The sequence below is a fragment of the Nothobranchius furzeri genome, chromosome 16 (genome assembly GCF_043380555.1).
Source record: "Nothobranchius furzeri strain GRZ-AD chromosome 16, NfurGRZ-RIMD1, whole genome shotgun sequence".
Taxonomy (NCBI): domain Eukaryota; kingdom Metazoa; phylum Chordata; class Actinopteri; order Cyprinodontiformes; family Nothobranchiidae; genus Nothobranchius; species Nothobranchius furzeri.
The window spans coordinates 2,487,756-2,508,531 of NC_091756.1; the positions used below are offsets into that span (position 1 = coordinate 2,487,756).

At 46.3% G+C, this 20,776-nt stretch overlaps 1 protein-coding gene across 3 annotated transcripts in view; it reads left to right on the forward strand.

Moving 5' to 3' along the window:
* Window positions 1-58: 58 nt before the first annotated feature.
* eme1 (essential meiotic structure-specific endonuclease 1) overlaps window positions 59-20,776 on the forward strand; it is a 31,528-nt gene continuing 10,810 nt past the window's right edge. The window contains exons 1-6 of one of the 3 annotated variants that reach the window (XM_015974564.3): window positions 59-164; window positions 2,485-3,067; window positions 7,399-7,526; window positions 7,610-7,693; window positions 10,381-10,502; window positions 13,095-13,233. In XM_015974564.3, coding sequence (XP_015830050.3) covers window positions 2,488-3,067; window positions 7,399-7,526; window positions 7,610-7,693; window positions 10,381-10,502; window positions 13,095-13,233 — 1,053 coding nt within the window. In that variant the 5' untranslated portion in view covers window positions 59-164; window positions 2,485-2,487. Of the gene's footprint in view, window positions 200-2,484; window positions 3,068-7,398; window positions 7,527-7,609; window positions 7,694-10,380; window positions 10,503-13,094; window positions 13,234-20,776 lie in introns of all 3 variants that reach the window. The other 2 variants (XM_015974563.3, XM_070545350.1) reach the window with 2 other exon arrangements.

Consider the following 20,776-nt stretch of genomic DNA (forward strand, 5'->3'; position numbering starts at 1 on the left):
GCTGATTTAGCCTTTCTGCCAGCAGGGGGCGGCAGTGTACCTCTGCGCTGTGTGCTCTGCAGAAGAAGAAGGAGGATCCGGAAAACCGGGGGAATCAAACTGTGGACGGAACCGAGCCGCGCTGTACGAGCTGTCGTTGGGAGTCCGGAGCGGTCTGGTGAAGGGTCAGTGGTGCGGTCCCACACTCAGTTTAAAACACGTAGGTCCTTTTTAACCAGTGGGTTCGGTTCGAAACGGCACAGGTGTTGTGCCGAGATGTGTATGCTCTGTCAGCGCGTACATTAGAGCGATGACGTTTCTAACCTGCGTTTCTCTTGAAAAAAGTTATCCAAACATGTTAATGTTTAGCGACGATTTAATATTATTATTTAGCATGCTTCAGTTATCTTACTGTTGGCTTAAAAAAAGCAGAAATGTGATTTAAAATTACCTTTATATTCATTGTGATTTCAAATAAAACTTGTTAGAAGCCGGCGTTTCTTTTTTTATTTGCCCATAAACCATCGCTGTGTAAGGAAGCACGCGGATAAGAAACGTATAAATGTATTAAAAAGCTGCCTTGATCCCCGTGTGCCCCTTCCCACAGCAGGACTCTTTCTGGCACAACCCCTTTCAGAGAGCCATCATCCATCTCGATGTACAGGGCCTGATTAACACTTTGTTGTACCCTGGGCAACAATATTCAAGGGCCCCATCATCACCACCCAAGGATCACCATAATATGGTCACATACAGAATATTTTACTGTAATATGCAGTAAATATACTCAATACTTGAATGCCTGACATCACGTAACCCCTCAGGGTAACCTTTGACCCACCTCGTGTGGACTGACCAATGAGGAGAGGGTCTTAACTTGAGGCCCTCTCTTCATTGGTCAGTCTGCATGAGACTGACTCAACTGACGTTCAGTCATAGGCAGCGAAGCGTCTCTGTGCAGTGCAAAAGCCCGGGTGGACAGTTTGTTTAATGTAGGGTGACCATATTTCCATTTCCAAACAAGAGGACAGGGGATCTGTGCCTATGACGTCACACTATGGCAACGCCACACAAACCATGTTGGGACCGATTTTTTTTAAGAACTAAATTAATATCAGATTCTGCCAATTAAAGGGCTCTAAAACAATTCATATGTAAATATTTAGCATATTTAATGCTAAATCTCATTTTTCTGCTTTAGTGCTGCAACAAGGTTTTATTAATAATAAATTATTATACCTTTTGTTTTACTACAGCATCGGTAAGCTTCCTGTGCACAGATTATTAAGGATGCTTGTTTCAGCTGTGAGATTAGACGATAGGATCAATGATAAAATAAGTTGTCACACACTCCATGGAAACTTTCAGAGAATCCACAAATAGTGGCTTTCAGGTGGTTTTGTTACTTTTAGCAAGTTTAGAAAAGCAGCAGATGAGACAGCATGTCTGATAATTTAGTTTTTCATCTGATAATATTAGAACATGTCAGTAATGTCTGAGGGGCTTTTATAAACACCGTATAACTAACACTACTGGAGAGGGCATGAATTACACAGAGGCTTCTGGGGAGCCCAGTTATGGGGGTGGGGGGTGGTCCGTTTTGCCTTGGCCCCCAAAATGCCTTGAAACGGCCCTGGGTGTGTGACTGAGTTTAGAAGGTGATCTGAATTGTATCAGGTGTATAAATATGACATGTGTATAACTTATTTTATGCAGGTAAAAACGTGTAGTGGAGATAAATCTACCTACAGTTTTCTTGTTTTTATTGAACTATTTCCTGTCCTGTCCGTCTCTCATCTTCCTGCATCTCCTCTAAACTCTCCAGAAAATCTGCTGCCTGGATTCTTACTTTTTCACCTCATCAGTTACTTCTGAGCAGATCAAAGGGATCTCCTGACCGCAGAGCGGAGAGCACGTTTCGATGCTGCGTCAGTGAGGTGAAATCACCGCAGCACAGGTGATGAGCTCCGCAGTAGCAGAGCGCTTCAGGCACAAATAAGACAGAAAATTGAGAACATGTGCGGACATGAACGATCGTGTTCTTGGGTTGCACCACTCTGAGAATGGACCGTGCGCTGGACGCAGCAGCCTGGAGCGCTGCGCAACAACGATCATCGCTCTGCCGCTCTCTGCTCAAAAGAGTCCATAAATGATGTAATATAGGTAGAAAACTTTTTTCCAGCTCTCCTGGATGTGTAGGATATCCAGCTCCCCTATAATTCGATCCCTGCTCCTGCAAAAGCCGGACATTTTCATCAATACAAGAACCCCCCCCCCCCCCCCCCCCCCCCCACGGATGCCCCGGAAAGAGAGTGGAAAGTGGACATGTCCTGGGAAAAGAGGACGTACGGTCACCCTAGTTTAATATAAAGCTGGTCACCCTAGTTTAATATAAAGCTGGAGTTGGATGGTTGATCCAGCCTTGTCGATGTAATGTTGCCATATAAACAGAGCTGCTGCCTTCTGTGATCTGACCCGATTCCTTTTGTGTGCATGCTTGTCCAGGGTATGGACGGGACCAGTGATCCAGATGACGAGCTTCCTACGTTTGACTTTCTCCAGCCAACAGTCAGTCAGGTCTCCCGTCGGACCCCAGAGGTACCAGACTCGGATCTGTCTGATCCTGCAGCCTTGTTCCCCCATCAGCGGCGTGGGCCGGTTCCTGACACCGTGACGATCAGCAGTGATTCTGAGGATGAAACTCCGTATGTCCCTCTGGCTCAGAGACTCAAAAACAGACGGGACCCAGGAATCCTTTCCTCCTCTGTCAAAGATGCTGCGCTGTGTTGTCCCTCTGGTCCTGCTCAGCCTCCCAGCTTGGATCGAGTTGCAACAGAAGCACGACAGGATTGTGAGGATGTCTTTGTTACTCTTGTCTCTGTCCCAGAGAACAAAGACACCAATCCTGGCAAACAGAACATAACCAAGAGCACTGTGGAGAACGTGGGGGCTTCCAGAGAGATGGATGGGATGCGGAGAGCCAGAGAGAGACGGCAGCAGGATCAGGAGAAGAAAGCTCTGGCTGAAGCTGCCAAGGCCCTGAGGCCAGAAGAACGTATCAAGCATATGGTAGTAGCTGTTGATCCAGGTGAAACAACAATCTCTATATCAAATGATGCAGTGTGCTCTAAAAGGAGTCAAGTATGTGCTACTGAAGGTCATCTATCAGCATTGACGGCAAAAACAGCGTTAAAAATCGCTAACATAGTTCGTTATTTTAGTAACTCGTTACAGGCTTGGGCAGTATCACGCTAATACCGTATACTCCTAATTTCCCTCTGGGATTAATAAAATATCTTTGAATTGAATGGAATTGAATTGGATGCAGGCGGTATTTCAGTACAGTCATGAAAAAAGCAGTGCCCTCCTTAGGAGACAATGATTAAGAAAAAGACCAATAAAAGTAATTTAATGTATAAAACAGGCCCATGGTGGAATGTTCAGTTTTACTTGGTTTTAAATGTTTTGTCTAAATTTTGGAAACGTTCCATAAAGTTTATGAACGTGATGTGACAGCACGAAGGAGATGCACCGAGAGAGACGGGGACAAAAATGGTAGCCGCTCCTGCACCAGCTGACAATCCCAATACTCGCATTTCTGTGAAGCGTACTTGGAGGAAGTAAGGCGTCGAGTGCACAAGTGTGCAAATAATTGCAGTGTTGGGATGGTGAGCATTGCGTCGTCAACCACAAAGCTGCCGGTACAGGGAGCTTCCGCATCACGGGTCCCCGGAAGAACGAAAAAATGAATGCAAGTCAACGGGGCTAAAAACACTTTTCTAATCCGCTTTGCCTCACGCCCTGGATCACACACGTGTTGTACTGCAATTTAAATGAAAAGTAGTGATGGGTGCTTCGACCACGCCACTCACGTACCTTGAGATTTAGCAGCTTTTAAAAGTTTGTAATTAGCATGACTACAAACTAGAAAGCGGTACGTCGCATATGTGACGTCACCACATAATCTCCTCCCCCCTAGCGTAGCTGCTACTTACCACATGACCAGATTTATGGTGGTTCTTTCCTCCTGTGGGAAGTTTGCTGAACTTACAGCCATTTTCCCTGTTTTCTCCGTGTCCGGTTCGATGACGTCAGTTTCGTGAAGCGCATTTGTAGTCCTGGGCTTATTTTCACACAAAACCCAAAATAGTGTTTCCCCCATTCAAAAATAAGCGCGTTCTTGGTATCAATTAAAATTCACGGACATCATATGTGAAATCCATGGCACATAACAAGCGGGATTAGAAAATAGCGTGGTAAGTAGCAGCTACGCTAGGGGTGAGGAGATTATGTGGTGACGTGCCGATTTCTAGTTTGTAGTCCTTCTAATTACAAACTTTTACAAGCTAATAAATCTCAAAGTACGTGACTGGCGTGTTCGAAACACCCGTGATTACTTTTCATTTAAACTGCAGGACAACATCACGTGCGATCGAGGGCGTAAGGCAAAGCGGATTAGAAAATAGCGTTTTTAACTTCGTTGACTTGCATCCATTTTTTCGCTCTTCTGGGGACCCGTGGTCTGGAAGTGACCTGTGCTGGTCATTGGTCATTGTGCAACTTTAAAAAAAACCTTTATTAACAACTTTAAAACAAACAACCAAACAATTTGAAATACATTTACGTTCTTTGTCTAAAACATTCAGAGCATCAATTAATCATTCTAAAAGGAACTATTTTCATTTGAAAATACATATTTTCAGAAAAATGGTAAAAGGCCTGTATTTGATATAGCGCCTTCTAGAGTCCTGGAACCCCCCAAGGCGCTTTACAACACAACCAGTCATTCACCCATTCACACACACATTCACACACTGGTGGGGATGAGCTACGATGTAGCCACAGCTGCCCTGGGGCACACTGACAGAGGCGAGGCTGCCGAGCACTGGCGCCACCGGTCCCTCCGACCACCACCAGCAGGCAATGTGGGTTAAGTGTCTTGCCCAAAGACACAACGACAGACTGAGCGGGCCTCGAACCTGCAACCTTCCAATTACGGGGCGAGCAGTTAACTCCTGTGCCACCGTCGCACTTGAGCCTTTTCTCCCGCTCCAATGGATTGTGGGTAATACCCTTCACCCAAATCTGCGTCAATACACACTCGTGAATCGGGACACCCTACCCAGCAAACATTCGGATGTTTATTGACCGTTGTCTGTCATGGTTGAAAATAGTTCCAAAATGAAAGTTGAACCGACGTCTTTTCTGGTTGTGACATCATCATCTTTCAGCGCGTCTCTACGTTTAATAATTCAAATTTAGGCTTTTTATTTCTGTATTCATGTTAATAATATATCATTACTGGAATAAAAAAAGTATTTCCGCATGCCATCGGAGACAGAATCTCGTCTGTTCCAGCCTGCATTTGAACCCGCATCCAGTTGAGCTACCTCTGACATGTACAGATTTTAACTTAGTGTATCTACACTTACAATTGATCCAAAGTATTAGCCATGACAAGTAAACAAAAATGAAAGGACAAAAATAACCAAATCACCCCCCCCCCCCCCCCCACACCCCCAAAAAGGGTGCGCAATCACACACAAATACAAAACAAACCAACAACACAAAAACAACCGTCGGGCACCTATGAAGAAAAAAACACCAGAACAGCAAACACTTACCCCCGCTAACGCTGCAGTGCTATGGAGCAAATCAAAAGAAGACACTTCCGACAACGGAAAAGACCATCCCCAACCAACTGTTTCTGGATAAGCCAAACAAGGCTAAATAGTCCTCGAAAACAAATACAATAAATTTACCTCACCACAATATTTGGTCCACTTTGGCTCCAGATAAAAGAAGAAGAATAAACACGTACACCAACTGCACCTTTATTTCAGATCTCAGCGTCCTTTGGTGAGATGAAATCACGTTGCACTCCTTGGTACGTGATGCAAAGCTTAGCCGGATGAAAGACACAAAACCAAGCTCCTTCAATGCTCCCAAGTTGGCGCCGAATGTCGTTGAAAGCTGCATGAGCCCGGACTACCTTGGTGGTATGATCAGGGAAGACAGAGATGACCCTATTGCGTGTCCATATTTGTCACAGCTCCCCGGCCTTCTGAAGAGTCTGGGCAGTTGTCCACATGGTAGTGTAACCTGACGATCAGGATGCAGGGGCGTCTCCTGGCGGCAGGCCTGGGAGCCAAGGACCAATGAAATCTGTCCACTAACAGTTCCTTCTCGGCCTGAAATGCCTCCATGAGGAGTGCAGACACATCCGCAGCAGATAAAGTGTTGCCCTCCAGCACCCCAACGATGCTATTGCGGCAGGACCTGAATTCTAAATCCTCACACGTGTTCTGCTAAGCAGCCATCTCTTTTGACATGGTATCCATTTTAGCTCGGAGGTGAACAATATCACCTGTGCATGTGGAAAGAGACCACTCTATTTCTGTTACCGTGCTTTTAAGTGCCGTGAAGTCCGCCCACGTGGCTGAAACATCAGAGGACAGGTCAGCTTTCAGCTCCCTTCTGAAAATTATTGAAATTTCCTCATGATTCTCAGATAGGAGTTCAGCCTTCATGGAACAGTCCATTTCAGCAGACGGCATGCCGGTTAGTCCAGGTCGGGTGTGGTCACACCACAAAGTGGGGATGCAGTTGATGTAGCAGACCACATAGTGAACTGTATAGAAATTCAATACTAAATAGAAACAACAGCATTTTTACCAGCTTTTTGCAACATTAACGTCCGACGTAGAGTCAAATACATTCCAGAAGCGCAAAAAACACTCAGAGCAACGACAAAACATCAAATCATACTCCGACTCTGTAGGAGCGACAATTGATGCAACCTACATCATCTTGTTCTGAACCGGAAGTCGTCCATGTGCTAGGTTACAACTTATTCAGTGCAAGGTTTTATATAGAGTTCATTATCCAAATGTCTAAAATCTACCCACACATGGTGGATGAGTGTGAGAGATTTCAGGCCACCCACGTTCTCTTCATGCCCTCCATGAACCCTAGAGCCGGGGTTCAGTTGTCCTTTCCAAGGCTCTCGGGACCCAGGTCTGCAGAAACCCTTCCTACAGCTGCTGCTGTAGCCTTGATCTTCAGTTCTTCAGCTTCTGCTCCCCTCAGGTTGTTTTTCATTAAGGCGGATTCTGTGGCAGTGATGAAACCTTCTGTTGGGATGTGTTGTGGAGAAATGGCAAAACTGAGTCCTTTGGCTGGAGCATGGTGTTATCCAGTTCAGAGTGGTGCACCATTTAACCCTAACCCATTGGTCCATAGACAGACTCTAAAATTGTGCCAGACCCGACATGTGAACAATGTGGGCAATTACCTGCCGCAATTCTTATATGAAGAAAAAGACAAGTGAAAAAACCAAATCAAGGAAGCTAAAAGTGAGCTTTCAGAGGGCTAAAGGTGTGTGACAGTGAGCTAACAATGCTTTGTGTGTGTTTACAGCTCACCTGCAGCTGGAGGGAGGGGCGACCCTACTGGCTTCACTGCAGGCTTTGGGTTGTAGCTGTGCCATTGAGAAACAGCCTTTCCCACTCAGTGTTAGCTGGAGTAGGAGAGCTGCTTGTGCACAGGTACAGAATGCATGCTGTAAAAACCAGCTCACCTTGTGACGGCTAGTTAAACTCCAGACGTATCACCTCTTTGTCTTTTGGAGGATTCTGTGTGTGTACCAGAGGCTCAAGTGGTGATGCAGATAACAGTAAAGGACTTCATCACTCTCATTAACAACTACATACAGGTGAGTCGGACTGCTGGTGCAGAATAACTGGTGGGGTGTGGGATTCTCTTACAGCTCTTCCTGACATGATGGTAATGATTTAGACCTAAGTAACAAACATGTACAGACAATTAAAAGGGCAAAAACCAGGGCCTGGGAGGAGTTCGGTGAGGCCATGGAGAAAGACTTCCGTATGCTTCAAGGAAATTCTGGCTCACCATCCGGTGTCTCACTGTTTATTGTGTGGATGGTGTGCTGCTGACCTAGACTTGGGATGTTGCAGATCAGTGTGCAGAAAGATTTGAAGACCGTCTCAATCCCACCGGCACAACTTCCAGTGAGGAAGCGGAGTCTGGGGACTTTAGGAAGAGCTCTCCAATCTATGATTCTGAGGTCACTTAGGTGGTCAAAACGCTCCGTGGGGCAAGGCTCCGGTGGCGGGCGAAATCCACCCGGAGTTCCAAAGGGCTCTGGATGTTATAGGGTTGTATTGGCTGACGCAATATCGCGTGGACATCAGGGCAGTTCCACTGTACTGGTAGACTGGGGTGGTGGTTCCCCTTTTTAAAAAGGGGGACCAGAGAGTGTGTTCCAACTACAGGGGGATCGCCCTCCTGAGCCTCCCTGGTGAGGTCTATTTCATAGTTCTGGAGAGGAGGGTCTGGCGGATTGTTGATCCTCGGATTCAGGAGGAACAATGTGGTTTTCGTGGAACGTAGGACCAGCTCACTACCCTTAGGGGGGTCCTGGAGGGTGCGTGGGAGTTCGCCCAACCAGTCTACATGTGTTTTGTGGATTTGGAGAAAGCATTCGACCGCTTCCCTCAGGGGGCCCTGTGGGGGGGGGTTCTTTGGGAGTATGGGGTACCAGGCCCTTTGATACGGGCTGTTAGGTCCCTGTATGACCGGTGTCAGAGCTTGGTCCACATTCCCGGCAGTAAGTCGAGCTCGTTTGCAGTGAGTGTTGGACTCCGTCAAGGCTACCCTTTGTCACCGATTCTGTTCATAACCTTTATGGACAGGATTTCTAGGCGCAGACAAGGGGTTGAAGGGATCTGTTTTGGTAGCTTGAGGATCAGGTCTCTGCTGTTTGCAGATGATGTGGTCCTGTTGGCTTTATCAGAACGTGATCTCCGGCTCTCACTGGAGCGGTTCACAGCCGAGTGTGAAGCAACTGGGATGCGAATCAGCTCCTCTAAATCCGAGACCATGGTCTTGAGCCGGAAAGGGTAGAATGCCTTCTCGGGGTCAGGGATAAGTCCTGCCTCAGGTGGAGCAGTTTGCATATCTCAAGGTCTTGTTCACGAGTGAAGTCTAATTTCTACTTCTCCGTCTGCTCCTCAAGGGAGAGACACTCCTTGAGACTTGGAGACACAAGTGAACTTTATCACAATATGCTAATTTTTTGAGAAGGACCTGTATAATAATACTAGTACTACTAACATAAACTGTGGAACGTAGCTTGTAAGACAATTAGTGCAGAATCAAACTTACTGCACTGGTGATGGAAAAACAATTTAGGGCCCATCTTGCGCCTCATCAACAAATCTTGATGGAAATTTCCTCTTTCTAGAAGATTTCCTGATTTATTCCATAATTTACAAAAACAAATCAAGTATACATGTTATTGTTTACATTTGGATTACTGCGCACATCCACTCAAGTTGGAGGGCAAGAACCCTGTCTCCATCCAGCGAATCCCAAAGCTCATGTTGGCTTTTAATAACTTTCTTTTTTTTTCACACCTTTGGCAGTGGCCTGCATAATCCAAATCAAAATGGTGTTTTTTATGGAAAAGTCGCAGAACGCCGAAAAAAAGGTGGAACTTTGTTCAGTCAAAAGCACCGTCTTTTACGCCGTTTGATAGGGATTTACCAACATTTCTTTAACCGGCCACTGACGCCCTTAACGTTTAGTAGCCAGGTAACAGGACACCAACACAAAAGTCGTCATTTTAATTCCAACCGTTCACCGCCGTGTTATCCTATTGGGGAGACATTTATTCCTATTCAACATACAGCCCTGCACCCTTCACTCATGAAAAAGTAAAGGCTTTCAAACGTCTGGAGCCCTACCATTATCTTGCTTTAAGGAACGTTGAGCCGATCACTTCTGAAATCAGAACGCCGTGGTCGTGCTAATAGCAGCAGTTAGCTCAGACGAGCAGAGCCACCGCGTTACAACAGCTGTGGGTGACGGCCAAAGAAAGCAGAGAGATCCTCGCACACACTCACAATGATGTCTGATTCAGATACCAGAATCAGAAGAACATGATTAACAAAAGGTCACAAGGACTTACTCTGAACTAAATGAGCCTCAACTGTCTGCTGCTGCAGGAGTCCAGGCTTTTTTCAGAGAGTCTGAGCCACTTTCTAACATCTCATCCGTATTTTGTGGTCTTTTACGGAGGAAATTCCAATAAAAAATTTTATCAAGCCACTCACGGGCCGAACTACCAACCACACAGGCTATCCAGATGTGAACGCCGTACACCCTACCACGGCGGCTCTGTGCAGACCCAGATGTGAAAGCACCATAAGGGTCTGTAGAAGAACATGACAGATCTTCTCAGTCTGGGGTTTTACTCTACCTGATGTAAAGCAGTGTTTGCCAATAATAAAACATTGTATGTATATTTTATTTTTACTGTATGCTTCTGAGAGTGCAAACTTCTTCCAAATGAATTTGCACTCCTGCTGTGCAACTCAGGAGGTGAGGCATGGCAGGTCAGACTGCGGACCAACGCTGGCATCTTGGGTCCAGCAGCTTCAGAAGCACCACCCCTCAAAGATCTTCAGCCTGGCGGTCATTGAGCTGGAGGAATATTTCAGGTGAGGAGGCTTAATTTGGAACTGTAGGAACCTGGTTCCTCGTCTATCAAATGTTTGTAGAAACTGGCCTCTTTTCCAACCTACTAATGAAATTTAGAATGTTCGTACAAGCGGCCAAAATCCTGATTGATTAAAAATGCAGTGGCCACTCATACGCATGCTCCTCTGCAATCACCTGTTGATAAATCCCACCTGGTTGTACCCAGGTGCTGTTGTCCCTTCAGTCACGTACATACAGAAACACCCTGAAATTAACCATATTTGGTCACACCGCGTCCTCAGCAAACCTGGAAAACATGACCAAGAGAGCTAAAGAAAAAGAACCTCCAGTGACTGAGAGATGGAGGGACTAGTTCAGGGGTGGACCTTTAAAGCGCCAATGGCGCTAAATTTTCTTGTCGGGCGGTAAATAATTGACGACTTAGCGCCCGGGTGGCGCCCAAGCTTTGTCATTTACCTCCCCCTGTGGCCGCGCGTAGTAGTGTTGGGATACATCATGGCCGCGCCCTGTAGGAAGCCGCCGTTTTCGATTCCACTGCGCACGGCCCTGCCTGCGTCTACAGCTGAATGTGAAAGGTTTCAACCACATGAAAATGATAAAGAGTGACTGGCGGTCCAGCCTGTCAGAGAAGAGTGTGGGCGAGCTCGTGTCGGTGCGGTTAATGTCGGCAGACTTTAAACACTTCGACCCGAAGCCAGCCATAAAAGTATGGTTTCATGATGTCCAACGGCGAAGGCGTCTTGATTTCATGGATGGAAAGACTTCCACTGCTGCTGAGATGGACGACGCAGAGCCAGAGGAAGATTTCATGTGTGTGGGTCAGGGCCGCTTGCTCTCCATGATGAGCAAGAAATACGAGGACGAGCTTGACTAGAACTTTGAGGTGGTGTAACATACTAGTCCACCACTAGTCAAATGTTGAGGGCGGGCTGTGATCCAGAAACACCTGAAAACAGGGTCCGAAATCAACACTCGCCACTCGCCAAATGCGAGCAAATTGCTCCATTTGGTGAGTAAATTTTTGAGCTCTATCTGCCTCATGGCGAGTAAATGTTTGCACCAAATGAGTTATGTTTATCAGTCATCTTCCACGGATTTCTGATACTCCTCCCGCCTGCATGCAACTTACACAAACGTACGCGAAACGTGAACGCCGCATCCAACGTCATTTCCACCTATCCCATTCAATCAGTTTATCAAGTTAGCAGTTAGCTTCGTGTTAAAACTAGCGGTGAAATGTAGCGGTTTTTAACTGGAGTCAGCCAGCCTTCCAAAGGAAAACTCGTCGGAACTGGAAGAAAAACCACCAGGACCAGTGGAAACCAGAAGATTTTGTGAAAAGTGGCGAACTGGAGACGGCGGAGTCGTGAGACAATGGCTACATTATGATGGCCACGTAGCGTTGCTGCCTTTCACAGACAACTGTCCCTCGGCGTTCTTCAAATATCCAAAACATGCCCGTACTTCCTTCTTTGAGGGATAATAAATGTCCCGAGTGCTAAAGTGCGCATGTGCCGCCGGCAACTTCAGCAGATGATACGGTGGCTGGTAAGGGTCACCACGTCTACACCGCAGCCACGGTAATCCACCGAGATAATATATATATATATTTTAAAAACAAGACGGTTATTATTATTGTCAACTTTTTTACCAGGGGTTACCGCTACACCGGTTACCGTGACAACCCTAGCCCTGACACACTTTCAGATATTCTCATGCTGCAGCTGTGTTCTCCAGAGATCAAGGACTAGGACCCAAATGAGGCTTTGGCACAAAGACGGTGTCAGAAGCAGGAGGCCAGACTTCATGGACAGAGAAAACAAGGAGTCTGACTAGATTTCAATGAAAGAGTTCATAAAAACATCTCTAAAAATAAATAAATAAATGACAAAAGAGTTGTTTTTCTTATTAATTGGTGTTTTAATTATTTTGTCACTCTGTTTGGAATCAACATAATATAGAATAACATGCTTTAGGTAGATCTAAATCATTTAGAATGTTGGCCGGTAAAAAATAAGCTTGGCCGGTAGATTTTCATCATCTACCAGCCAACTTGGCCGGTTAGTAAAACATTTTATTTCGGACCCTGACTGAAAACCTTTGTAGATAGTTTCTGATTTATGAAGCAGAGATTGCGTGCAGCTGTGTGTACTCCATGTTTGATCGATCACAAACCTACTTGGAGTAAGTACTTTTTTTTTTTTGCTGAGCTTAAGTACGGTTTTAGTAAGGATTCTACGCCATGTTTGATAAATGAGACCCCTGGACAGTCCTCACTGCACTGGACTGCATACACGACCCCACTGAGCTTCTGTTTGGGTGTTTTGTCTTCTGGATGGACCAGGTTCTGTCTGAGGGTGCTGTTGGGTTTAAAGTTTACCAGGATGAAAATCTCCTAAGTGTGTGTGTGTGTGTGTGTGTGTGTGGTGGGAAGCTGACAGTTGCGGGGTAATTTTTAATCCCGTACAGCACTTTGTGTTGCACTCACTGCATTAAAGTGCTTGATAAATAAATAATTCGGCTAAACTGTGTACCCTATGCCACTGTGTGTGAGCTAGCAAAGTAAAGGCTTTTATTATTTTTGCTACCAGAGCACAAAAGTGCTGTGAGCAGAAAAAGGTGAGAGAAGCTGTCACGGGGAAGGGTGGAAGGACACAAAAAGAAAGGAAGAAACCGAAGAATGGTGATGTTCAGGAACTGGCCAAGCTGTCCAGAGTAGATGTGGAGGAGGTAAGTCCAGACTCAGAACAAGTAAGTACTAGTTGTACGTACCAGTGACAGCACAGCTGTTTTACAGCAGCCATTTTCACCCGACGAAGCAGGAAAAGCACAGTTCAGTGAAAGAGGTGCATTGCATTTATTAGTAGTGTGACAGAAGTATCGGTATAAACGGTAACAGTAATGGAATGAGGCCAGTCATGAGCAGTCCCTACTCTCTCTGTTATTGAATGGGCTCAATGGGGTGCACATTTGTGACCTTTTTTGTTTTTACATGCCTGAATGTTGAAGATAGCCGACACTGTTCTCTTCCCCCACCTCCCTTATTATCCCGCGGTTCTCTGTCCTGTCTCTGTTAAATCATTTCTCTGCACTTTTATAAAACCATGGATCTGGTGAGCTGGTCTCTGAATGCAAATTATAACATTTTGTCCACATTAAAGGAGACATATCATGAACAACTCACTTCTTTATCCTTTAATGCAGTGTGTTTCGCATTTTAAGCGTCTAAGTGTGCAAAATACCTTACATAATTCACTAGAGGTGCTATTTAGATATTTTATTATATAGTTTTGGTCATTTTTCCCACCTGTTCAGTTTTAATATTTGTGTAATACATCTTGTGACTATGTCGTCACGATAACCGCCAAGAACGGTCCTGGACATCCGGCTAAGCACAGAGACAATCCGCCATGTTTTCCTTCTGGCTAAGATTCTTTTGTAGTCCAATATGAAGAACGCAGAACGTCTGGTTATTTTAGCCACACAGCTCAGAACCGTTCCTCGTTATAAGGAAGGGCGGTGTGGCAGTGTTTGAAACCCAGAAGCTGCTGACTACTGCTGAAAAAACACAGAAGTAGAAAGCTGTGTGTGTGTGTGTGTGTGTGTGTGTGTGTGTTGTAAATATTTTACAGGCGAGACATTTATCGTATATCAGAATTCAGCTAAAAGAAAGAGATATAAGCTTTAGGTCCATATCGCCCAGCCCTAGTGTCATGTTTGGAGGGAGGTGTCTTACCCAGCACATGCAGAATCACACACCGGTCAACTAGATGAGGAAAAAAGAAAACAAATTTTATTAATTAGGTGGAACTTGGGGTGTACTGACAACGTCAGTGAAGGGGCTGTGGTTCTGGGCAACGTCTGGGGACAAAACAGTCTTAATACTCAGTTCTCAGCCGTGAGTATCATGCAGGATGAACAGGTTTTACAGTGACCGGGGAAGAAGGGAGCGAGAGGGTGGAGTACTGGACCTGAGCTGGACCCGGGAGTTGGCGTGGGGCCTATAGGGTTCAGGTGATCGGCGGGAGAGCAGGCCGGTTCCGAGAGGAGACATGGTCTGAGGCGTAATCCAGGTTGGTTATGGCCGAGGGAGTTTGGAGTGGTCGAATGACTGGAGAGTTGCAAAAACAAGAATCAAAAACCACAACTAGATTCCAAAAGGTCCTAGAGAGGCACTAGCTACCCAAAGTGAGCAATGATCCAGCGACTAGTAGTTGTTTCACTCCTCCCTTATACACAGCCTATGTGACGGGGATCCGTTGCAGCTGTGCTGCTCTCCGGCACAGCCCACCTGCAACATCAGCTCAGAAATGTTATCCTGTGGAGGGGCTCACCTCAGGACGTGACAAAGGGTACTGCAGCTCGACCGCAGCTTGTTCAAAATGCTGCTGCAAGATTCTTGGGTGGCACAAGAAAGTATGAACATGTGACGCCAATCTTGCTTGGTTGCTCTCCATTGGTTACCTGCCAATTTTAGAATTTGTTTAAACTTCTAGTCTAAGGTGCTGAATGGACTGGCTTCGGCCATATGCTCCGGCTCAAACACTCCGTTTCGACAACCAGCTGCTGCTTGTGGCTCCCACGGCTCGGCTGAAGTCAAGAGGGGGTAGGGCGTTCTCTTTCGCTGGGCCGAAACTGTGGAATGCACTGCCCCTAACACTCAGGCTCTCTCCATCAGTAGGCTGAAGACCTACTTTCATGATCTGGCTTGTAGCTCTGTGGGTTAGTTATTGCTGATGTTTGTATGCTCTTATCTTGTAATTTTAACTTGTTCTATTGATGAATTTTAAGCAAGTTTTTGGACCAATTTTGCTGTTAGCAGTCAGTCGGTATGAAATAAGAGTGGTGATTTGGCGTCCCCTGGTGGTGAAATGTGGATAGCACATCTGAAATCAGCCCAGCCAACCAAATTTCAGACTTATTAGAATTATGAGCTATGAGGCTATTTTTCCATATTTTTTTGAGGAAGCAAATGGAAAAGAAACATAATAGTACGTATTTATTAAAAAACCTTGTTATTCACATGCACCTTCTCATAACTGGTCATGCAAATCTCAGCTCGCGTGCTCTTTTCAGCACACCACTTGTTAAATTGTGTCCCAGTGCAAAAAAATAAAAATAAAAAATCACCAACCACCACAGGTTAGGAGTAGATCAGCATTGGTTTTGGTTAGGGTCATGGGCTCGACACATGGGAGGTGACATCACCTCTCTTCCATTCGTTTTTGATGACACATGAGCGACAAAGTCACGGGTGTCCCTCCTGCTAAGCGACACATGAAAAATGTGTCGCTAGTATGTTACACCTCCACCAGGTCCAGTTGGCGTCACCCCCGCACCTCAGAGGAGCCGTGCTCGTCACAGACGTCACCGCCATCACCAGCAGTCTCCTGAAATCAGAGTTGTGCCGCCTATCCGAGATGCCCCTGCTCTGCAACCCAAATCTGAACTCATCCAGTCGTCTGAAGCCAGAGCTGTGCCACCTGACCAAGAGGCTCCTGCTCTGCAGCCTGACCCAGAACACCTGAACCCATCTGAAGCCACAGCTGTGCCACCTATTCCAGAAGCCCCTGCTCTGCAACCCAGGACTAAGCTTAATAAATCACCCATAGCCAGAGTTGTGCCGCCTGACCAAGAGGCCCCTGCTCTGCAGCCCAAGCCAAGACTCATGAATCCGTCTGAGGCCAGAGTTGAGCCGCCTAACCAAAAGGCCCCTGGCCCATGTTACCTTTCTCAGTAGCCTAGTGGTAGAGTGTCCGCCCTGAGACTGGGAGATCAGGGGTTCGATTCCTGGTCGGGTCATACCAAAGACTTTGAAAAAATGGGACCCAATGCCTCCCTGCTTGACACTCAGCATTAAGAGGTTGGATTGGGGGGTTAAACCACCAAATAGTTCCCGAGAGCGGCTGTGTCTGCAGCTCACCGCTCACCCAGGGGATGGGTCAAATGCGGAGAACAAATTTCGCACACACATCAGTGTGTGTGACAACTAATGGGACTTTAACTTTAACTTTTCTGTGACCCACATCTGAGCTCCATCTGCCATCTCCATACCCTGTTCCGGCGATGGATCCAGAAGTTGCTCCGCCCAGTCCGGTCCAGCCCTTCCACGAGGCTCCGGTCCAGCCCGTCCACGAGGTTCCGGTCCAGCCCTTTCACGAGGCTCCGGTCCAGCCTTTCCACGAGGTTCTGCCCAGGACGACGCCTCCAGTCCAAGGGTCGACGCCTCCAGTCCAAGGGTCGACTCCTCCAGAGTCTACGTTCCAGCCTGCAGAGTGTTCACCTGCAGTGTCTTTGTCTCCTGAGCCGTCTGCTGCAGTCTGTTCAGGGTCCCGCGTCTGCTGCAGTCTCTTCAGGGTCCCGCGTCTGCTGCAGTCTCTTCAGGCTCCCGCGCCTGCTGCAGCCTCTTTGGGGTCCCGCGCCTGCTGCTGTCAAGTTCCAGTGTCCCGTACCTGCTGCTGTCGAATTCCATTGTCTCAAGTCTCAAGTTCCCGAGTTCCTGTGTCTCAAGTCTCAAGTTCCCAAGTTCCTGTGTCTCAAGTTCCCGAGTTCCTGTGTCTCAATTCTCAAGTTCCCGAGTTCCTGTGTCTCAAGTCTCAAGTTCCCGAGTTCCTGTGTCTCAAGTCTCCGAGTTCCCGAGTTCCTGTGTCTCAAGTCTCCGAGTTCCCGAGTTCCTGTGTCTCAATTCTCCGAGTTCCCGAGTTCCTGTGTCTCAAGTCTCAAGTTCCCGAGTTCCTGTGTCTCAAGTCTCCGAGTTCCTGTTTCTCAAGTTCCCGAGTTCCTGTGTCTCAAGTCTCAAGTTCCCGAGATCCTGTGTCTCAAGTCTCAAGTTCCCGAGATCCTGTGTCTCAAGTCTCAAGTTCCCGAGATCCTGTGTCTCAAGTCTCAAGTTCCCGAGTTCCTGTGTCTCAAGTCTCAAGTTCCCGAGTTCCTGTGTCTCAAGTCTCAAGTTCCAGAGTTTCTGTGTCTCAAGTCTCCGATTTCCTGTGTCTCAAGTCTCAAGTTCCTGAGTTCCAGTGTTTTCCCGAGTCTCCAGAGTCTACGTCCCTGTCTCCTGTATCCCTGTCTCCAGTGTTCCTGTCTCCAGTATCCCAGTCCCAAGAGTCCCATGCGTTCCAGTCCCAAGAGTCCCATGCGTTCCAGTCCCAAGAGTCCCATGCGTTCCAGTCCCAAGAGTCCCATGCGTTCCAGTCCCCAGAGTCCCATGCGTTCCAGTCCCCAGAGTCCCATGTGTTCCAGTCTCCAGAGTTAGGATTAGGGTCCTAACCATCTCCTTGCTCGCAACGGGACATCCCTGGGAGTGAAACCTCCACCAAAATAAGATCATGAGATTGCCTTTCATCACTGGCGATGAGTAAAGCAACAATGTTTATTAATAATGAAAGTTTTGTAACCATTTGTTACAAATCAGTAAATGCATTATGTCCTCATGGGCTTCCGTAGAAGGAAACATGTCATCCAGTATGGCATTGCCCAGGAACTTGGACCCGCTCCCATGTATTTTAGACGCGATTTTTACGATTATATGTAATGAAACTGCCAATATTTTTCAACAGCTGGGCCTCTTTTAATTAAAATACAACATTTCAATGTATAGTTCCAGAGATTAATGGTAAAAACTACACATTGTCACTTTGAAGGAGCTCAGGATGTGCTGAAGAGGAAGCAGATAGAGGAGGAAGAGCAGAGGCCCCAGTACAGAACCTTGTGGGACACCTTGGGTAAGGGAGGTGATGGAGGACCTAAACTTCGAGACGGCCACAGAAAAGGAACGCTCAGACAGATAAGAGGAGAGCCATTCCAGAGCAGATCCTGATAGGCCTACCCAGTCTCTCAGCCTCTCCAGTAGCAGGTGATGGTCAACAGTGTCAAAGGCTGCAGTCAGGTCCAGCAGGACTGCCTCCATGCCACGCCGCATTGAAGCAGTCATTTCTGCAAAAGGATTCCCGACCAAGTATTGAGTGCATCACTGAACATGATTATTTGAAGGTTGACCTTTTTTGTATTAAAAACACTTTTCTTTTATTGGTCGGATGAAATATGCAAATTTTTTTGAGATAGGGATTTTGGGTTTTCATGAGCTGTACGCCAAAATCATCAATATTAGAAACAATAAAAGGCTTGAACTACTTCAGTTGTGTGAAAGTCTAATGTTTATCAGTACATTACAGACAATAATGAACTTCATCACAATATGCTAATTTTTTTAGAAGGACCTGTATTTGTGCACGGCATGCCTACTTACCTGCATATACTATATATATATATATATATATATATATATATATATATATATATATATATACACACACACACACTCACCTAAAGGATTACTAGGAACACCTGTCCAGCTTCTCCTTAATGCATTTATCTAATAAACCAATCACAGGACAGTTGCTTGAGTGCATTTAGGGGTGTGGTCCTGGTCAAGACCATCTCGTGAACTCCAAACTGAAGGTCAGAATGGGAAAGAAAGGTGATTTAAGCTATTCTGAGCGTGGCATGGTTGTTGGTGCCAGACATGCTGATCTGAGTATTTCACAATCTGCTCAGTTACTGGGATTTTCACCAACAACCATTTCTAGGGTTTACAAAGAATGGTGTGAAAAGGGAAAAACATCCAGTATGCGGCAGTCCTGTGGGCCAAAATGCCTTGTTGATGCTAGAGGTCAGAGGAGAATGGGCCGACTGATTCAAGCTGATAGAAGAGCAACTTTGACTGAAAAAAACACTCGTTACAACTTGGGATGTCCCGATCCGATCACATGATTGGAAATCGGCTCCGATCACGTGGTTTCAGTCTGATCAGGATTCGGGCTTTACTTCCCGATCCAAGCCCCAATCTGTAGTCAGATACTGGGTTCAAATTACAGGAGAGCAACTTGGTTCTCCTTAAAGGTTGTCAGGCTCCCCTGATGCCCTTAACTTACACACCCAGAAGGAGCACAAAGAGATCCAGTCTCTACCTTTATTATATCATTTATATGGACTCAGCGTAGCGGGGTTCTTTTGAGCAGAGCTGCAGGCAGACCGCTGATTAATCATGAACTCCAGCTGTGTTCTGCACACGGACACAGTAACATGTTCTAAGTTTCTAAGTAGCGACACCAAAAAATATGCAATTAACACACAGTCATTTGTGTCCGTTCATTTTCTCTCTGGTAAGTTCTGTCTGTGTTTGAGCATGACGTGTGGACGCGCTCGCGCTGCAGCGCTCGTCACTGGCGCGGCGCACACTCCGCTTTTTTTGCGGTCAATAGATCAATTTGATCTGCTAGTTAAAAAGTGACTTGTGAGGTGAAAAAGAAGGAAGCAGGCAGGAGTTTTTCTGGAGGACTGGGAGATGCAGGAAGATCAGAGACAGACAGGACAGGAATGGTAAATGGCCTGTATTTGATATAGCGCCTTCTAGAGTCCTGGAACCCCCCAAGGCGCTTTACAACACAGTCAGTCATTCACCCATTCACACACACATTCACACACTGGTGGGGATGAGCAACTATGTAGCCACAGCTGCCCTTGGGCGCACTGACATAGGTGAGGCTGCTGAGCACTGGCGCCACCGGTCCCTCCGACCACCACCAGCAGGCAACGTGGGTTAAGTGTCTTGCCCAAGGACACAACGACAGCAACAGACTGAGCGGGGCTCGAACCTGCAACCTTCCGATTACGGGGCGAGCGCTTAACTCCTGTGCCATCGTCGCCCCCTAGGAAGATAGGAAAATAAAAACCAAGAAAACAAAACAAAGTTCTTAAAAAATAAAATGTAGATCGATCCCATTACACGTGTGTACCTGTATGAAGCAATACTTTATCAGCATGTGGTTTTTATATAGTCGATACAGTTCAGATCATCTTCAGAGCTCCGTCCCATGCCCAGGGACGTATCTAAGCATTTTGGGGGCCGAGGCAAAATAGACCCCTGCCAGGTATTTTACGTTGAAGTGCGATCTGTTTTTATATTAGACTTTTTATATTTGCAATAAAGTCCAGAAGTGAAGAATTTATGTTATTTATTACTTGACTGTTCAAGCCACCTCACAGAAGTGATCTGTTGTTAAACATTAAAATAAAAATGTAATTAAATAAAAGATAAGGAACATTCTGGAACTGTTTCTTCCTTTTCTTTATTTTATTTTATTTTTTTTATGTATCGAAAGTATCCGATCGGGACTCGGTATTGGCAGACTCTCAAAATCAAATGACTTGAACTCGGACTCGAGGGCAAAAAACCTGATCGGGACATCCCTAGTTACAACCAAGGAATGCAGCA